This window comes from Dryobates pubescens, chromosome 2 (genome assembly GCF_014839835.1).
Source record: "Dryobates pubescens isolate bDryPub1 chromosome 2, bDryPub1.pri, whole genome shotgun sequence".
NCBI classification, from domain to species: Eukaryota; Metazoa; Chordata; class Aves; order Piciformes; family Picidae; genus Dryobates; species Dryobates pubescens.
Genome location: NC_071613.1, coordinates 49,325,444 through 49,344,052, shown reverse-complemented (window position 1 = coordinate 49,344,052; position 18,609 = coordinate 49,325,444). Strand labels below are relative to the sequence as shown.

The 18,609-nt window shown below is 43.2% G+C and overlaps 1 protein-coding gene across 1 annotated transcript; it reads left to right on the top strand.

Annotated features, from left to right (window-relative positions):
* Positions 1-1,770: 1,770 nt before the first annotated feature.
* MCM6 (minichromosome maintenance complex component 6) lies at positions 1,771-17,996 on the top strand. The gene is given in 20 exon segments (XM_054177199.1): positions 1,771-1,928; positions 2,631-2,777; positions 3,288-3,398; positions 3,885-4,134; positions 5,162-5,327; positions 5,414-5,559; positions 6,446-6,596; positions 7,240-7,381; positions 8,377-8,518; positions 8,654-8,761; positions 9,349-9,504; positions 10,535-10,663; positions 11,752-11,913; positions 13,889-14,024; positions 14,804-14,971; positions 16,099-16,238; positions 17,117-17,235; positions 17,237-17,287; positions 17,289-17,319; positions 17,322-17,996. Coding segments are annotated over 20 exon segments (2,853 nt in total). The 5' UTR covers positions 1,771-1,818; the 3' UTR covers positions 17,610-17,996.
* The last annotated feature ends 613 nt before the right edge of the window (positions 17,997-18,609 follow it).

Here is an 18,609-nt window from a genome sequence, read left to right as displayed (position 1 = left end):
GTCAGCCCTTAGCTGCCTTAATTACAGCAAAATTCCCAGTTTAGGCAGAGATTAATGACTTTGCAGGTGGCAGAGCAGTTCTAAGCAATTTTTCATAGATATTGAAACGGTTCCTGCTGGCAGGCATCATGTGCCGCCAGCTGCCATTCAGAAATGGCTGGCAGCCATGGCTTCACTTGGCAAATTTACCACCCTACCTTAAATACAACCTTACAGACATGGAGCCAGGTGTCCAAACTAAGGCCTGATCCTCACCTGGCTTAATTTATACCATTTTCACCTGAGGTTAGTCTGTCAGAGGTGCAGCCTACTTAGTGGGTCTTGTCAGCCAGAAGCTGCCTGAGACACCTCCAACACAGTGTAGGGGCTTCCCATGGCTCTGTACTTCCTCAGCAGCACCCTGGGTGCACTGGTGGCATTGTTTTGGGTTGGAAGGTCATCTAATCCAACACCCCTTGCAGTAAGCAGGAACATCTGTAATTAGATCAGGTTGCTCAGAACCCTGTCCAACCTGACCATGAATGTTTCCAGGGATGGGGCATCTACGGCCTTTCTGGGTAACCTGTGCCAGTGCTTCACTACCCTCCATGTAAATAATTTCTTTACATCTAGTCTAAATCTCCCCTCTTAATTTAAAACCACCACCCTCTGTTCACTCGCAACAGGCCCTGCTAAAAAGAACATCCCCATCTTTCCTATAGGCCCCTTTAAGTACAATAAGGTGTTTCCTCAATTTTCTCCAGGCTAAACGACCCCAAAGTTTTCAGCCTTTCTTCACATGAGAGGTGCTCCAGCCCTCTATCATTTTTGCGTCACTCCTCCAGATGCATCCAACAGGTCCTTTTTGTGCCAAGTCCAGAGATGGACACTGCAGTGCAGGTGACCTCTTACCAGAGCTGAGGGACGGAACCCTCTCCCTTGAGCTGCTGGCCACACTGCTTTGGATACAGCCCAGGATATGGTTGGTCTTTGGGGCTGCAAGAATCATAGCATCATTCAGGTTGGAAAAGACTCTTGAGATTATCACGTCCAGCCATTCTTTAGGCCCTTCACCAGCTTAGTTGGTTATCTTTTGCACCCACAAAACATTTATTGGTTCATGTCCAGCTTTTCTTCCAGAAGCACCCTTCTCTGCAGGGCTGCTCTCAATCCCTTCATCCCCCAGCCTGCATTTGTGCTTGGGCTTACTTGTTGAACTTCAAGGTTTGCTTGGGTCCACCTCTGAAGCCTGTCCACGTCTCTCTGGCTGGCATTCTTTCTCTCCAGTGTGTTGACCACAGGACACAGCTTGGTGTCATCTGCAAACTTGCTGAGGGTGCACTCAATCCCATTGTCCATGTCACCAATGACATTTTAGCTGGTCTGCTTCTGCAGGCCTAGCACCCTGCAGAAGCTGACTGCAGCTGGAGACCGAGGTGAAGCCGCAGACAGCTAAATGCTTATGGGACACGCTCCTCCACCGCAGGCGAGTCCCTTACAGCCTTTAAGCTTCATTGACAGAAACAGACACCAGTAGCCTGAGACAGCCCTACGCTGGGCCTTTACCCACAAGGGCCCTCCACCTTGACAGGCACGGCCAATGGCCGCTCAGCTCCGCCGCACCTTTGGCGCGAAAACGTCCGCGAAGGGAGGGGGGAGCGGGGGCTGCGAGGTGGGGTTCTGGGGGTCGATGGACGCCGATTGGTGCGCGTGGCGAGGCTCATCGGGCCGGCGTTCGCTGATTGGTCGGCTTGGCGGCGCACGCGGAGTCTGCTGTGGCGCGAACGGGCTCGCGGTCGGGCTGGTACTGAGGCAGCGGCAGCGGTATCGGTAGCCGGGATGGATCTGGCGGTAGCGGCGGGGGACACAGGAGCAGCGCACCAGCATCAGCAGCTCCGCGATGAGGTGGCCGAGAAATGCCAGAAGTTGTTCCAGGACTTTTTAGAAGAGTGAGTGTGGGGGGCAGGGCTGTCAGGAGGCGGCGGCGGGCCGTCAGCGCCTCGTAGAGGGAGCCGCCATTTGGCGAGGCTGAGATACCGTCGGGGCCTGCAGCGCCAATCCCGCGCGTGTCAGTCCGGAAAGCTCTTCGGTTACCTGGACTCGCCGCTGAACTGCCGCTGCCCTGAGTGGTCTGTCTGGGGATTGCGGTGTGCCCCTGGTTGGTAAAACCCTTCCTAGACAGGTTTCGGTGGGACTTTGGCAGGCGCATCCGGCCTCTTTACAAAGTTTTGTGACAGCGAGGTTGAGAATGCCTTTCGCGGCTTCGTTGTTACTCCTCAGTAAATTAGACTCCCAACATTTTGCCTACCGAGGGACCCCCAGCTGCAGACAAGGAACCTATTCACATCACCATGAGGAGCACAAAACTAAACTCATTTTGCTGGTGCAAAGTCATTATTAAACCATAAATAGTAAGTTCACTGTTTCAGACCACCTGTATGAAATGCTGGGCTTTTTACAGAATGGATTAATGAGGGGGGCAGGAGAAATGCTGTTGAGAGAGACGTTTGCAAGGGACTGTGGGATGCTGTTGTTCTCTTGCAGATCCCTAATGTGTGTGATCCTTTTCATCCCTTTCTCTCATGAATTCATAAGTATGCAATTGTAGCCTGATACACATCTCTGAAACGTTTTTTCTGAACCGCTTTAAGGTTCCAGAACAGCGATGGGGAAGTCAAATACCTGCATGATGCCGAGGAACTGATTCGGCCAGAGCGAAACACATTGATCGTTAGCTTTGCAGATTTGGAGCAGTTCAACCAGCAGCTCTCTACCACTATTCAGGAGGAATTTTACAGGTAAAGTGCAGAGAACACCTGAGAGCCGAACAATGCTGTCATCTCAGGCCCATAGTGTCTTAAGTGCTAAGTAAAAACCGAGCAGGTTATCTGCTTTCTGTAGGCTTTATTTATTTATTTTAACTGGATCAAAACTCATTTCTTAATGGATTCCTCTCAGGAAACTGTTAGTTAACTTGTCATTTGCATTTAGTCTGGAAAGGACTTACGTGGTTAGTAGGAGAATACAGAACAAACTCTAGACCATTTGTTCTGAAAATACTTTAATGGCTTGTTTTGAAGATCTATTTCTTAATGCAAGGCTAAAAGTGTCCTAAAATGAGACTCTCTTCAGACAAATAAGGCAAATGGCATTATTATGCAGTAATATCATATTTAGATTAGCTTTTGTGTATTATTGCACTATGTGGCAGTGAAAGACAGAACTTGGAAATGCACAATACAAGCCTTTGATGTAGTCTAAAGCAAAGAAGGCATTTTGACATTTTGAACCTAATTTCTCTGTTTCAGGGTTTATCCTTACCTCTGCCGTGCAGTAAAGATTTTTGCCAGAGACAATGGAAATGTTCCTTCAAACAAAGACTTCTATGTGGCATTTCAGGACCTACCTACCAGACACAAGTAAGTTGATCATTAATTCCAGAAACTTGTGCATTTTTACTGCTGGGAAAACAATGTTGAGGCATACTGAAAATGTTTTGGTTATATAGTCTGAAAAGTGCAGTTGACCAATAGAACTGAGAAGCTTTCCGACGTGCAGGGCATCTTTTTGAAACAGTTTTGCATTTCTGAATTTTACTCAGGTACTTGTGTTCATCATATCCCACAAACAAAAGTAACTAATTAATAAAAATAATAAAATACAGGATGTTGCTTTTGGAGCAGTGGAGCAATTTTTGCATTGTTTTGAGCTTCAGAATTAATCTGAAAGTCTATGGAAAATTGTAAAATTATAATGTATTCTAGGAACTTTGTTTCTTTTGTCTGTTACAACTGTTCAGTCAGGGTCTGATTGAAACCATGTGGGATCTTAGTACTTGGGTAGTACTCTGGGCCTGAAAATGTCAGCTCAAGAATTTAAACCTTAGGAGTTTCTATTTTAAACAGAATTCGAGAACTGACATCAGCAAAAATTGGCTCCCTGATGCGTATCAGTGGACAGGTGGTACGTACCCACCCAGTCCATCCTGAGCTTGTGAGTGGAACCTTCCTGTGCCTTGACTGCCAGACAGTGATTAAAGATGTGGAACAGCAATTTAAATACACACAGCCAAACATCTGCAGAAACCCAGTCTGTGCCAACAGGAGGAGATTCCTGCTGGACACAAACAAATCAAGATTCGTTGATTTCCAAAAGGTACAGTGGTGAGGTGGGGGGACTGTGCTGGTTTTGCTGGGACATAATCCAAGGCTGCAGGTCATTAGCTGTTTGGAGTTGGCCAGGACAGCCCAGGGGAGCTGTTCTGGCCAATACAGGTGTACAGGTGTATCCCAGACCATAAACCTCACACTCAGTATGAAAAGAGAAGTTTGCTGAGGAGAGGGGAGCTTTCTGCTTGGGCTTGTCCTGAATCTGCACCTTCCTCTTCTCTTAAGGATTGCTTTGCCCTTTAGTGTGACTCCCTATATTTGCTAGGTTGAGTTTAACTTTGTGTACGTTATGTGGGCATGGGTATTGGTTTGACTGTTTCATTAAATCCATTTCCTTTACAATGATTGCTATGGTTTAGTCTGAGATAAGAGCTAGACATAGACAGGAACAGTGACCAACAGTGATGTTTGCATAGTACTTGAAAAGTGTTGTTTGTACTGCTGCACACTGAAGATCATTAATTTTGGTTCTGTCAGCATCAAGGAAAGACCTTAAAAGGCACTAGAATTTCTGCTTATGTTTTCTTTCTGCCTGTCAGAGGTTTATGTTTAAACATGGCAAATTATGCATAGTTTCAAAGCAGTTTTGTTGTATGATGTTTATTGCCTAAGTAAGCCACTGAAACCCCACATATTCGAGCCATTTTTAGTTTTGTGTTGCAGATACATCACATGTAGTTCCAGTCTTCTAGGTTGATTTACTAAATCCTCAGCACTTTACATCCAGCATTAAATTTTGTTAGTCACATCAGCTGGAATCTTAAAGTTGCTTTTCCTAACTCTCAGAATTGTCATTGTGGCCCCTGTAGCTCCTCTCTGAAGGTTCTCAAAGGCTCCTTAGATACTGATTAGTGAAAGGATTTTTGGATTGTCTTACTGTAAGAGGAATTTCACAACTGACATGGATAGCAGCAGTTAGATGGTACTTTATGTATTTATTAGTAGCTTAGCTTTTGAAGCAGTGTCAAATTTGATGACATCTAATCAGTGCTGAACATTCCCTCCTTCCCCAGGTTCGCATCCAGGAGACGCAGGCCGAGCTGCCCCGCGGCAGCATTCCTCGCAGCATGGAGGTGATCCTGCGTGCAGAGGCAGTGGAGTCTGCTCAGGCAGGAGACAAGTGTGACTTCACAGGGTCACTGATTGTTGTGCCTGATGTGTCCCAGCTCTCAACACCAGGTTGGTTACTACTGCTCACAACCTCAATGACATGTCCCTCCTGCTTGTTGTGGGAGCTGCTGTTCTGATTCCTGCTCTGATGGCAGGGGTGCGTGCGGAAACCAGTGCCCGGCTGAGTGGGACAGAGGGCTACGAAACCGAAGGCATCCGAGGACTTCGTGCCCTTGGAGTCAGAGAGCTGTCGTACAAGCTGGTCTTTCTAGCGTGTTACGTTGCACCAACAAATCCACGGGTGAGTCTGGACAGAAAGTAGTTGTCAAGGTATTAATGATTCCTGCTCTGTATGGTTTTACATCAGAAGTGGGAGTGGGAAGGGGTCAAGCTTCAAATATGCATGTGTGCCACTTTCCTTTGTCTTAGAGGGTCTTTATATTCTGATGGATTTAGATACCAGGTGGTTTTGATTGTCTTTGTTCATAGCAGCTTTCACAGATGTGATTATTTTCCAATGTTATCTTTCTAGTCTAAAGAGCTTACTGGTCCATTTATTTCCATTCAGCTTTCATCCATTTCTGCTGCATTTCCCTTTCTTCCAGGAAATCCTATTGCTTCATTTTGCCATTGGGAAAACAGTGATTCTTCTTGTTCCCTCTAGTTTAGCACGTAACATCTTGGAGGGTTTCTACAACATAATAAAAACCACAGGCTATGTCTGGGTTTTAGCATGGTGTGATACTTTAATCTACAATTCTGCTGGCAGATTTGCTGTTACATAGGATAAAAATGGCATCTGTGTCTTCTGGGTGTTGAACTTACCTGCCTCATTCCAGAGTAATGGAGGACCTTGTAAATTCCAGTTAATGAAGAGTGCTTGCAAAGGCAAAATTGAGCTAAAGGATGCTGTACTGGTTTACTCTAGTTTTTTTAATCTCTGGACAAGCATCTCTCCTGTGTTTTTATCACCAAATGAAGTTATGCTCCACTGATTTTTGCCTCCTGGGAAATCGTATATTAGTTTTTAAAGTTACAAGGTGATGAAATCCCTTAGCCTAAGGTCAGCTTTTCTGAATGTGTTCCTCCCACTCAACTTCCAGAGCAAGTTTTTGTAACCTTCTGACTGCAGTATTTGGCATTCAGTAGTGACCATGCTATTACCTTTTTTAATTTCCTTTGTTAAGTTTGGTGGAAAAGAGCTTCGAGATGAAGAGCAGACTGCAGAAAGCATTAAAAACCAAATGTCTGTGAAAGAGTGGGAAAAGGTTTTTGAAATGAGCCAAGATAAGAACCTTTACCATAATCTGTGCACCAGCCTCTTCCCCACTATCCATGGTAAGAGTCCAGTTGTTGCTTCAGAGAGGGAAGATTTCAGTTGTGAAAATACTAATTCTTTTTGATGTCCCTGTGGTGGTGTTTTGGGAAAGCTTGGAAGCCCTGTGCCAACTACCACAAACTCCACTCCAGCACTGGTTATGCTAAAAAAGGAGGATCTGTTTCCTGAGTACTTGCTGGTTTTAATCAGTAAGGCCTGAAAGACCAAAATGTTTGGTTTTGCTATTGGCTGATCTACTTCTAGCCCCTACAGCTGGGTATAAGCTCTTTTATATGAATTTTCTTCAAAAGATTTAAGGGTTCCAAGTACTGGTACGCTGTTGTGCATGTATGTGTGTGTGTGTATACTTGCAGTTGTCTGGCTGAGAGCTACTTTGAAGACTTATGTTGGTTATCTCTGAAAAGTTTGATCAGCTCTCTGTTCTGAGCCACTGCAGCATGAAGAAATTCAGCCCCGTTCTGGGTCATTCTGCCCTGAATCTCTTAAGTACATAAGTGCAGTTCTAGTAGATGTTTAGGAGATGGAGCATTTGGGCACATCCACTTAGAATTTACCTAAAATTCTAGTGAGTTTAAGTTGTTTTGAGTAGGAAAAATGTGGGGTTTTCTTTGAATTTTTGGTTGAGTGTCTTTTCTGGGACAGGTAATGATGAAGTGAAACGTGGGATCCTGCTGATGCTTTTTGGAGGAGTTCCTAAGACCACTTCAGAAGGCACTTCACTGCGTGGGGACATTAATGTTTGTATTGTTGGTGATCCAAGTACAGCCAAGAGTCAGTTTCTAAAGTAAGCATCTCATTAAAGCTCAGTATTTAAATACTGTGCAGTGTGACAGTGCTCTGTGCCTTTTAGATACTAAACAGAGGAAAGGGAAGTAAAATATTTAAGAATATTTGCCAGTAATTGTTTGGATGTGGTTGAAGTATTTGAACAGGGCTGAAACTCAACAAGCCCCTGTGGTAATAACAAAGAATGAATTAAGATTTTTTTTGTTGTTGTTGTTGTTGTTCTTTGCATAGTAATAAAAATATGAATTTCCAAATATTTTCAGAAGAAATTGAATATGAAAAATACAAAATGTATTGCACATCTCAAAAGTACCAGAGACAGATGAAGTAATGATTAACCTTTTTTCTCTGTTTCAGCTTAGTCTAAATTGGTGGGTCCCAACACATTGAACAAATAGACAACTATTAATCCTGAAAAATCATGAAAAAAAAATTTAATAGTTATGTTAAATGCTAGATCTTCTATTGCTTTTTAATTGGAAATTCTACTTAACATGGTTAAAAGCATGTTATCATGCTTTTTATTTACCTCTGCATTGTTCTCCGTGAAACTGAGCCTTGCAGCGCACACTGCAGTTCAGAAGTATAGAGCCATTGCAAAAGCTGCCTTGGACTGCCTGTGGTCAGTCTTACTGCTTCCTGCTGTGAAACTATTTATTCCTTGTGCTGACATTTACCTGACCTGTAAGGAGCTCTGTTAGCTTGTGAAATCAGCAGAAAACATGTGGGAGGAGATCTGGATTATTTGTTTTCTGCTGGTGTAACCACAGGTAAATAACAGACCTGTGATAGAAAGCAGTTAGATAAGGATAAATTGCCAAGGCTGGCTCAAACATCACCAGATGTGGGAGGGTCTACCTCAGTATTATTTGCCTCCTGAAGGAAGGAGCAAGTCCTGTCCTGAGAGGCTGAAAGCATCACTGCACTTCAGTTACCTTGCTTCTGCAGGTTTTAATCTGACTTCTACACTTTATTCCTGTTGCTTCTCCATAGGCATGTGGACGAGTTCAGCCCTCGTGCTGTGTACACCAGTGGAAAAGCCTCCAGTGCTGCTGGCCTGACAGCAGCTGTTGTAAAAGATGAAGAGTCTCATGAATTTGTCATTGAAGCTGGAGCACTGATGCTGGCAGATAATGTGAGTCCAGGAACTAGAGAGGTTCCTGCATCCTTGAAATGTTTCTGGTTAGTGATGATGAGCCCCAAGTTGTCTTTTCAAAAGAGACTGAATTTGGGTGTTTTTAAAATGTTTGTATTTATTCTTCCGTTGCAGGGGGTGTGTTGCATTGATGAGTTTGACAAAATGGACGTACGGGATCAAGTAGCCATTCACGAAGCCATGGAGCAGCAGACCATATCCATTACTAAAGCGGGAGTAAAGGTAGCTTGCACTAATCCTCAGGTTGTGTAGGCTGTACGATCACCTGGCTGTTTGTCACATGCACTGATCTGGTGTCATCTGTCAGATTTTCCTGTCAGCTCTGCAGCTGCCTCACTGTGGCAGCACAGAGATCATTTGCCTGCAAAGTTTTTGTGCCTCATGCCCAAAAGAAAAACCATTCAGAAAAAGATACAGTAGTGGACAGGAAACAGAAAGTGGAAAAATACTAACCTTGAAGTAACCCTAAAAGAGGATACAGATGTGTGTGTTTGTAGAAGTAAAGCATGTATTTGCACTGTTAAAAACAGAGCATTGTGCAAAGCAGATGTAAGGGCTTGTTTCGGTATTCTTGGCAAGAGTGTGTATTGATTTATCAAACCGTGTCTTGGGGCAGAGGCCTGGTTAGAAAGGGCTGCATAGAGGTTTGGGCTCTTCTGAGGAGTGGTTGTGGTAGTGCCTCCAATGAAACTCCATCTAAAAGATGTTGTGTTGACCCATTTGATTTGCTATGAGTTGGTTGAGCAAGTGATCACAGAGAGTAGTTTGTTGGGTTTTTTAATTACTTTTTCTTTTCTCCCCATTGTCAGGCTACCCTGAATGCCAGGACCTCCATTTTGGCTGCAGCAAACCCAGTTGGCGGGCGCTATGACAGATCCAAGTCGCTAAAGCAGAATATAAACCTGTCAGCTCCCATCATGTCTCGCTTTGATCTCTTCTTCATCCTTGTGGATGAATGCAATGAGGTAATTGTTAAGGAACAGTAGAATAATACATGCCAGAAATGACCTCTGGAGTTCTGTAGTCTAACCTCCTGCTCAATGCAGATTAGGTTGCTGAGATCTTGACCTGGTAGTTTTGAGCATCTCTAAGAGTGGAGATTCTGCAGCCTCTTAGGCCCTCACTGCAGTGTGTGACGCCTCTTATGTGTTTTAAAAATTCTATAGCTAATCAGAATTTCTCATGGTTCACTTCGTTGCCCCTTGTCAGTCTGCTTCTAAGAACAACCTGTTTCCATCACATCCATGGTTGCCAGTGAGGTAGTTTCTTTCTTTTCCAGCTGAACAAACCCAGCTCTTTCAGCCTCTCCTTGTACATCACGTACTTCTGCCCACTGACCATCTGGATGGCCCTCTGAAATCTTACATGAAGCTGATCTCATGAGAGCATCTTGCTTGTGCTTTTCTTCTGTCAGTGAGGTTAGAATCTGGCAGTACAAATTGGAGCACACTGCTGAATACAAGGGTACTGCCTTTTCATCTTGTGGCAATTTGACCTGCAAGCTTAACACCATTAGTCATTTTTACAAATGACTGGTCACTAAGGCTGAGACTGCCACCACCTGTCTATGGGGTGTTTGCCTTGGGAAGACATGAGATACAGAGATTAATGTTGGTTCAGCACAGTTCTTTCTGCTGCTTTGCCCAGAGTGATTAGTTTGGAAGGGGCTGATGAAAGAGACAGAGCAGGATGAAAAGGAAGAAAGCAGTTCCCACGCTTCAGAGTGCTGCTTTCTGTCTGTTCTGTGGCTAGCTTGTAACCCAGGAAAGTTCCAGGTTATAAATCCTAAAACTGCCTTTTATCCCTGCTCTGCTATGGGTCCTTCTATTAAAAGCCTCCTGAATCTTCTGGCAGAAAGTCTGGCTTCTGGCAAGACTGGCTTTGCCAGGAGGAGTGCAAATGAGGGAAGGGGAAGGGAATGGGAAGGAAGAATACAGCTGTTGTTAGGATGTCGGGCTGAAGTGGAAGTGATCTAACAGAGCAATGATATCCCAGGTCACAGATTACGCCATTGCCAGACGCATAGTGGATCTGCATTCCAGAGTGGAAGAATCTGTTGATCGTGTCTATTCATTAGATGACATCAGAAGGTACCTACTGTTTGCACGACAGTTTAAACCAAAGGTAATTCTACTTTTGCTCTGTATGAGGAGGTCCAAGTGAGCAGTCACTCTGTGGCACGTGCTTTTCCAACCAATGCAGACACTTGGTATAGTGCTCCCAAGGAGTGGAGGCATGAACTATAATAATACCTAGAAACACATCATATTTTGGAGCCACCTGCTCCTGTTTTTCAACTCCAGAAACTCAGGCAGCCCTGCTGTCTTAACTACTGTACTGGTGTATTAGTAGTCGTAACTGCTTTGGTGGCAGTTCTTAACCTCGGCCTAAAATGAGGGAAGAGTTGTTTCGTAGTTTCCTTACACCTCAAGGGCACAGCTTATTCCAGGCATCTGCTGCAGAGATTTTTCTGTCTTACTAACTTACTGCTTAATCAAGCAGGTTGTTTGCCTTTGTTTTAAAAGGGTATTGTTCCTCAATATTTCTTTATGCTAAAACACAGAACACAGAAAATTGCTCTAAGTACAAATTTTTGTGATCTATCCAAACAGCAGCTTGGCTGGGCTGTGTTAGATTTATTTGACTTCCCCCCCCCAGAAGTTCTTGTAAATGGAGTTTTCAAAGGGAAGGAAGGGACATTTTCCCCTTACAGTTTTGAAAACCACCCATTTCATTTCCGTGTGGTTGGGAGTTTGTTTTCCAGCTGCTTCTGCGTGTGTGCAGATAGACTCAGCTTTAAAAGCTTGCACACAAAGCTGTAGTCAGTGTTAGTATATCAAGTGTGTGTTTATGCATGTATTTGCATCCAGAATGAAAGGTAAATAAACATGAAACAGTTCATCAGAGAGCCAGGAATTATGCCTGGAAGCAAGCTGGTGGAAGAGGGAAACAGAAATGGTCACATACCTACTGTTAAATAATTAATGCATCAATGTACTTCTTGTAATATCATCGTTACTGTAGTCATTATTGCAATCTAATTTTAATGTGGTATGAATGTTCCTTACCTCTAGTATGTGTACAGCATAGACTATTACAGAGAAAAGCAGTAGGTAGTATAGAAAAGTCTGGGAACTGTCAGTCTGATGCAGGAAGAGTGAACTTTAATACTTGTAACATGGCTAACTGTCACATTGCCTTCTGTCACAAAGATATCTAAGGAGTCAGAGGACTTCATAGTGGAGCAGTATAAACGTCTGCGGCAGCGCGACGGCTCTGGAGTGACCAAGTCATCCTGGAGAATCACAGTGCGGCAGTTGGAGAGCATGATTCGGCTGTCTGAAGCCATGGCCCGTATGCACTGCTGTGATGAGGTACCAGGCCTTTGATGGACACTTGCAGAAGTTTTTATACAACTATGGTGGGAGTTCTGGCTTTGCTATTTGACTGTGGTATTGTACATCTTTAAATCATAGAATGGTGGAAGTTGGAAGGGACGTCCAGAGATTATTGAATCTGATTCCCTTGCCAAAGCAGGATCATAAAATCATTTTGAACACCCCTGGGGAGAAGGCATCCATGACCTTTCTGGACAGCCCATTCCAGAGTTTCACCCCCCTCATACTGAAGAACTTTTTCCTAAAATCCAGTCTAAACCTACTCTCCCTCAGCTTGAAACCCTTCCCCCATGTCCTGTTGCTTGACGCCTTTATGAAGAGTCCCTCTCCAGCCTTCCTGTAGGATCCCTTTAGCTATTGGAAGGCAGCTGGAGTGTTCTGTAAGCTGAGCAACCCGAGCTCCTTCAGCCTGTCCTCATAGCAGAGGAGTTCCAGCCCTTGGATCATCTTTGTGGCCCTCCTGTGGACTTGCTCCAACAGCTCTGTGTCCTTATGATGGGGACACGAGAACTGGATCACCTAGGGCAGATCACACAGGAACACATCCAGATGTGTCTGAAAAGTCTCCAGAGAAGGAGACTCCACAACCTCTCTGGGCAGCCTGTTTCAGTGCTCTGTCACCCTTACAGTAAAAAAGTTTTTCCTTATGTTGAGTTGAAACTTCCTGTGTTTCTGTCCATTGCTTCTCATCCTATCACAGAACACTATTGAAAAGAGACTGGCCCTTTCTTCTTGACACCCACCCTTCAGATATATGTAAGCATTAATGAGATCTTCTCTCAGACTTCTATTTTCCAGACTACACAGCCCCAGGTCTCTCAGCTTATCCTCATAAGATTGATGTTCCATTCCCTAAATCATCTTTGTTGAATACCCTTGTTGAACACTCTCCAGTGTATCCCTGTCCCTGTTGAACTGTCGCAATACTCCAGATATGGTCTCACCAGAGCAAAGTAGAGGCGGGGAAGAATCTCCTTTGACATCCTGGCCACACTCTTCTTAAGGCACCCCAGGATAGTATTGGCCTTCTTGGACCCACAAGGGCACATTGCTGTCCTGTGGGTAATTTACTGTCCACTGGGACTCCAAGGTCTTTATCTCTGAAGCTGCTTTCCAGCAGGTCAGTCCTGTGGGTGAGGAAGGGAGCTTAGTATCAGCCAGGGCTGTTGACATTTTCTCCTAATCTTGTGTAGTTATCTCTGGGAGCTCTCTTCCATATGCAGTCTTGCAGTCTAAAAAGTCAAAGGTCATCAAAGTACTTGAACCTCCCGAAAAGCACCTGTGTTTGTGACATGAGCTCCTCCTCCCTTCAACCACTGTTGAATTATGTGTAGCTGTTAACTAGTATGACTATTGCCTGTCTAGGCCCTGCTTTAAAACTCTGTAGGCTTTTTGAAATGTTGCCTGGGGGCTGTGTGACACATACAGTGGTAGAAACCTGCTCATTGGTTGTGTAAGTAGGACACTTTCGGGTTCTAAAAAGAACTGTCTTAAATTCAGCTTACAAGCAAAAGGATAGCTTTCAGTGCATGGCCTAGAGGTGATTTTTCCAGCTCTGGAAGAGACTCATTACATATGGTTTGTTTTATGTTTTTTTTTTCTCATGTTATGTCAGTTCAGATCCATTTTTTTCATAATTTGTGCTCCACTGATCATTCCTCAAAATGTTCTTGGCTTAAGTAAAAATTTTGTCAACTCCACATGATCACTAAAGCCTGAAAGATTCATCAGGCTGCTTATTCCCTCCATAACCTTGTGTGAACTCAGTATTTGTAGTCAGATATAATTTGACTTGAGAGTCTTCACTGCTTAGGATTACTCAGATGAGTAGCAAGGCTCTTTGTCAGCATCAGAGGTGAATCTCTGGAGCTATTGGGTGGGGGGAAAAAAAGCTTTCAACACTAGAGGAGCCAGCATGCCTATTTCATGTGTTTTTTCAAATCTTCCCCAGGTTCACCCAAAACATGTAAAGGAAGCTTTCCGGCTTTTAAATAAGTCCATCATTAGAGTTGAGACTCCTGACATCAATTTAGACCAAGATGATGAACAACAAATGGAGGATCAAGAGGACCAAGATGGAGTCAATGGTAATTTGTGTGGAATTTTTTTCAAAGGGGGAAGTACTTCCAGCTTTTGCAACTTAGTCTGAGGTTACTGGTTAGGCCACACCTTGAGTCCTGTGTCCAGTTCTGGGCCCCTCAGTTTAGGAAAGATGTTGACTTGCTGGAACGTGTCCAGAGAAGGGCAACAAAGCTGGGAGGGGTTTGGAGCACAGCCCTGTGAGGAGAGGCTGAGGCAGCTGGGGTTGCTTAGCCTGGAGAAGAGGAGGCTCAGGGGAGACCATATTGCTCTCTACAACTACCTGAAGGGAGGTTGTAGCCAGGTGGGGGTTGGTCTCTTCTCCCAGGCAGCCAGCACCAGGACAAGAGGACACAGTCTCAAGCTGTGCCAGGGGAGGTTTAGGGTGGATGTTAGGAAGAAGTTCTTCATAGGAAGAGTGATTTGCCACTGGAATGGGCTGCCCAGGGAGGTGGTGGAGTCACCATCACTGGAGGTGTTTAAGAGACTGGATGGGTCACTTGGTGCCATGGTTTAGTTGATTAGATGGTGTTGGATGATAGGTTGGACTCAATGATCTCAAAGGTCTTTTCCAACCTGGTCTGGTCTATTCTATTCCTCTCTTCAGCTTCTCACCTATTTCTTGTCTAATAAGGTCTAGGAATCTTGACTCCTTAACTCTCTTAGTGCTTCAGCCTCCTTGTGAATCCATTCACCTGGTTGGTCGTGGCAGCACTTTTCAGTAACTCAGAGTATATAACAGCTAAAAAGATGTTACAGATTTAAACCTGGGCTTATGTCCAAACAGGGGATGCAGAAGCTCCAGCTGGTGTTAATGGTCTTGTGAATGGGATCAATGGCCATTCTGAGGATGCAAACAAGGATGCTGCACCCAAAGCTTCTCTTAGATTGGGCTTCTCAGAGTATCGACGGATTTCTAACCTCCTGGTGCTGCACCTCAGGAAAGCAGAGGAAGGTAAGAATTTGTTTATTAAAAAGACCCTGAGTTCAAGGAGTAGCTGTTACTGTCTCGTGCTGCTTCACTTGGCATTTTTGTGCCTACTGAGACAGCAAACTTACTAGTTCAGATGCAGCCCTGTACACATGTTGCTGTGCTGTGTCTGATGATACAGATACGGCTTCTGGACTTTGTATCTCTGGTATCTTCAGTCATTTGTCAAAACCCAGTGTGTTAAGGAGCATACTGACACAGCAGATTCAGAAGAGGATTTGTAGCATTATGCTGGTTTAACGTAGCCAGAAGAGTCAGCAGCAATTAAAAACTGTAGCAAGAAATTTAATGTATGCCAGCAACCACAGCTTAGAATGTACTTAACCAGTATATGCTAAATGGCTGAATCTTTTCTCGGGGAGGTGATACACTGCAGTTGCAATGAGGCTAGTCCTGCAATGAAATGCAGCAGTTATAGCATATACCAGTACTATAAAGGTTTTGGAAGGGTGTGGAGACTACAATATCTGTTCAGAATGCTGAGTTCATATCTAAGTATGACTTTGGCTTTGTGTGATAGTGATTTTCTTTTGCCCTTACTTTTAGGATAGTGGTACAAGAATTGCTTGTTATTAAAGCTGAAGGCTGATGTGATTGGTAGTCTGCTTTTTTACTGTGTAAGCCATATGGATGCACAGAACTGAAAGCTTCAATTCTCAATCTAAATAGAATCATAGAATCAATAAGGTTGGAAAAGACCTCAGAGGTAACAAGTCCAGCCTGTCACCTAACACCTCATTACTACTAAACCATGGCTTCAAGTGCCACGTGCAGTCCCTTTTTGAACACCTCCAGGGATGGTGACTCCACCACCTCCCTGGGCAGCACATTCCAATGGTGAATGACTCTCTCTGTGAAGAACTTTCTCCTCACCTTGAGCCTAAACTTCCCCTCCAATTAAACAATGATACTGCCTCCTGTACAAAACATGATTTAAGAGACAGAAGGCAGCCTGATGGTTTTTAAGCATCTTAAAAAAACCTCACTTTTCTCTATTCAGCATTGTAAATGTTAACATAGAAATCCTTTTCTCTTTCTGTTTGTATGGTATCTTACTGCTGCTGTGTTTGTGCAAATTACTCTCTTTCCAGAAGAGGATGATTCAGCATTGAAGAAGAGTGAACTTATTAATTGGTATCTAAAGGAAATAGAATCTGAAATAGAATCTGAAGAAGAACTAATAAATAAAAAGAAGATCATTGAGAAAGTGATTCACCGACTTACGCATTATGTAGGTATAGAAGTGTCTGGATAGTGAAAAAGGGGGTTAACTTACAGTGCAATGACTCATTTTTGATAGAATACATTCCTAATTTGAGAAATAGCTTTTCTGCTTCTGTGTTATTGATGGATGTAGTAGAAATGCCTCTTTTGTTTGAGACCTGTTTAATTTATTTCAGTGGTTTCTCTGTAATAGAGACATTTATATAAGTAAAAGTTCAAAGTACCAGATTGTGTCTCTGTTAGAAGTGTAAGCGGTATTTTCCTATGTATCTGTAATGTTAGTTACATTAGGATACAGAAACACAAACAACAATTTGTTCTGTGGATTGCTTTAAGTCAGGGGGGCTCTAGTGGAGTTTGGAGGAAAAAGTATGAAAACATGAAATAGTCTCGCTTCTAAAGGTCCAAACACTAGATGGCAGTGTTCCTAGCAAGATGACAGCATAAAAGAGATTTCCACTGAATGTAATTGTTAAGATTAGGAACCTGTTAAAGAAGGCCTTCACAATTGGAAGGATTCATAGAATCGTTAAGGTTGGAAAGAGTTCCAACATCATCAGGTCCAGCATCTTACCCAGCACCTCCATGACCATTATAACATGTCCTGAAGTGCTGCATATCTTTTTGTTTTTTAACACCTCCAGGTATGGTGACTTCACCACTTCCCTGGGCAGCCCATTCAGTGCCTTACCCCTCTTTCATTAAAGAAATTCTTCCTAATACCCAATCTAAACTTCCCCTGGCACAACCTGAGGACATACCTCTTGTCTTGTCATTGGTTACTTGGGAGAAGAGGCCAATTCATCAACAAGAGAAGATGCCTTTCAAAACATAACAAACAAACCTTTCTGTTCTCATTTGAATGCATATTTTTGTCTGTTGCAGGACCACGTTCTGATAGAACTGTCACAATCAGGGCTGAGGGGATCCAGAGAAGAGGAGGCATTTGATGAAGATCCATTTCTGGTTGTCAACCCAAACTATCTGCTGGAAGACTAAGGGCTGTGAGAGGTGGATTGTAGAGCTGACAAGTCACATGTTGGAAAACACATTCTTTTTCTTGCAAGGGTTGCTGTATTGCAAACATCTGAAAGTCCTATGAGTACTTTACTGTGGAATGCACCAATGTGCAGTTAGTAATATATGATGGCTCATTTACATTGAGCATGCTAGGAAAGTTTTAAAAGAAATGATACACAGTCTTGTTAATTCTGAATTTCAGTGCCATCATTGAGAGGCAGAGAGGAGTCATTCAGTAGCTCTTTTTGGCATCAAGCTGTTTAGATGCTTCTGTTTTAAAAGAGGAATTTTGCATCATTCTTCTACTGTATCTAGTAGACTTTTTATGCTATGGATGTTTTACTGTTTTTCTTATTAGCATAAATAAAATACCATTAAATGTCTGGAGGTGTTTGGGGGTGGATTTGTGGATCCACATGTTTAATGTCTAAAGGATGATTAAATTTTGTGGATGACAAATGCTGGGTTTTAAAGAAGGTTTCTCAACTTTCAGTAACAGATAATGAGAGACTTTGATTGCTTCTCTTTCTTTTCAGATGGACTAAAGATATCTATGTTCCTGTTGTGTATGTAAAATAGAATATAGCCAAGCCCAAAGCAAGGTTTTAAGTCAGGAGGTCAGAAACCCTCATCTTGATGAATGTCTTGTCTTGTAAGTGAATTCAAAATCCATCATTTATGAGGGATTTTTAAGACTATTTGTGAACTTGTTTGTAGATTATTGTTTTTATTACTATTTTTAATATGAAAGTTTTACTTACATTTCTGTTGTTCTCAATTATTTGCTTTATGATATGGGATTATTAAATAATCTATTAAAAATACCTGAACACTTTTCATATCACTCTGATACCAGCACTTAAGAAACATTTATAATATAATAGCATGAAAGATACCAAAGCTATGTATTTTAAGTACCAATGGTGTGAAATTATAACTGCTTCAGAAGCTAGTTCAGAAATGGAGCTGATTTGTAAGCAGCTGCCTTTTTCCTGTTAGCCTCTACCAGCTTTGGAGAGAGATGCCTTAGTCTAGCTAAGCATATCATTAAAGATAAGTTGTACTTAAGGAGTGGAAGGGATCATAACAGTTTGTCACCAACCACGCTATTTCATCATTGGGCACCAACTCTTCCTGCAGTGACTTCACTAATTTATTTCATAAACTGCATTTTGACAAATGCTACTTCTCATTAAAAACTGCCCCCCCCCCCCCCCCCCCCCCCCCCCCCCCCCCCCCCCCAGCAGGTTCATGTTATTCTGTGTTGTTCATTTACTTTTCCCTTTCACTCCCTGCAATCTTTGTCTGATAACAAATACTCTTCATATAGGAGAAAGTTGTCAGGTTGGGCAGTGTTT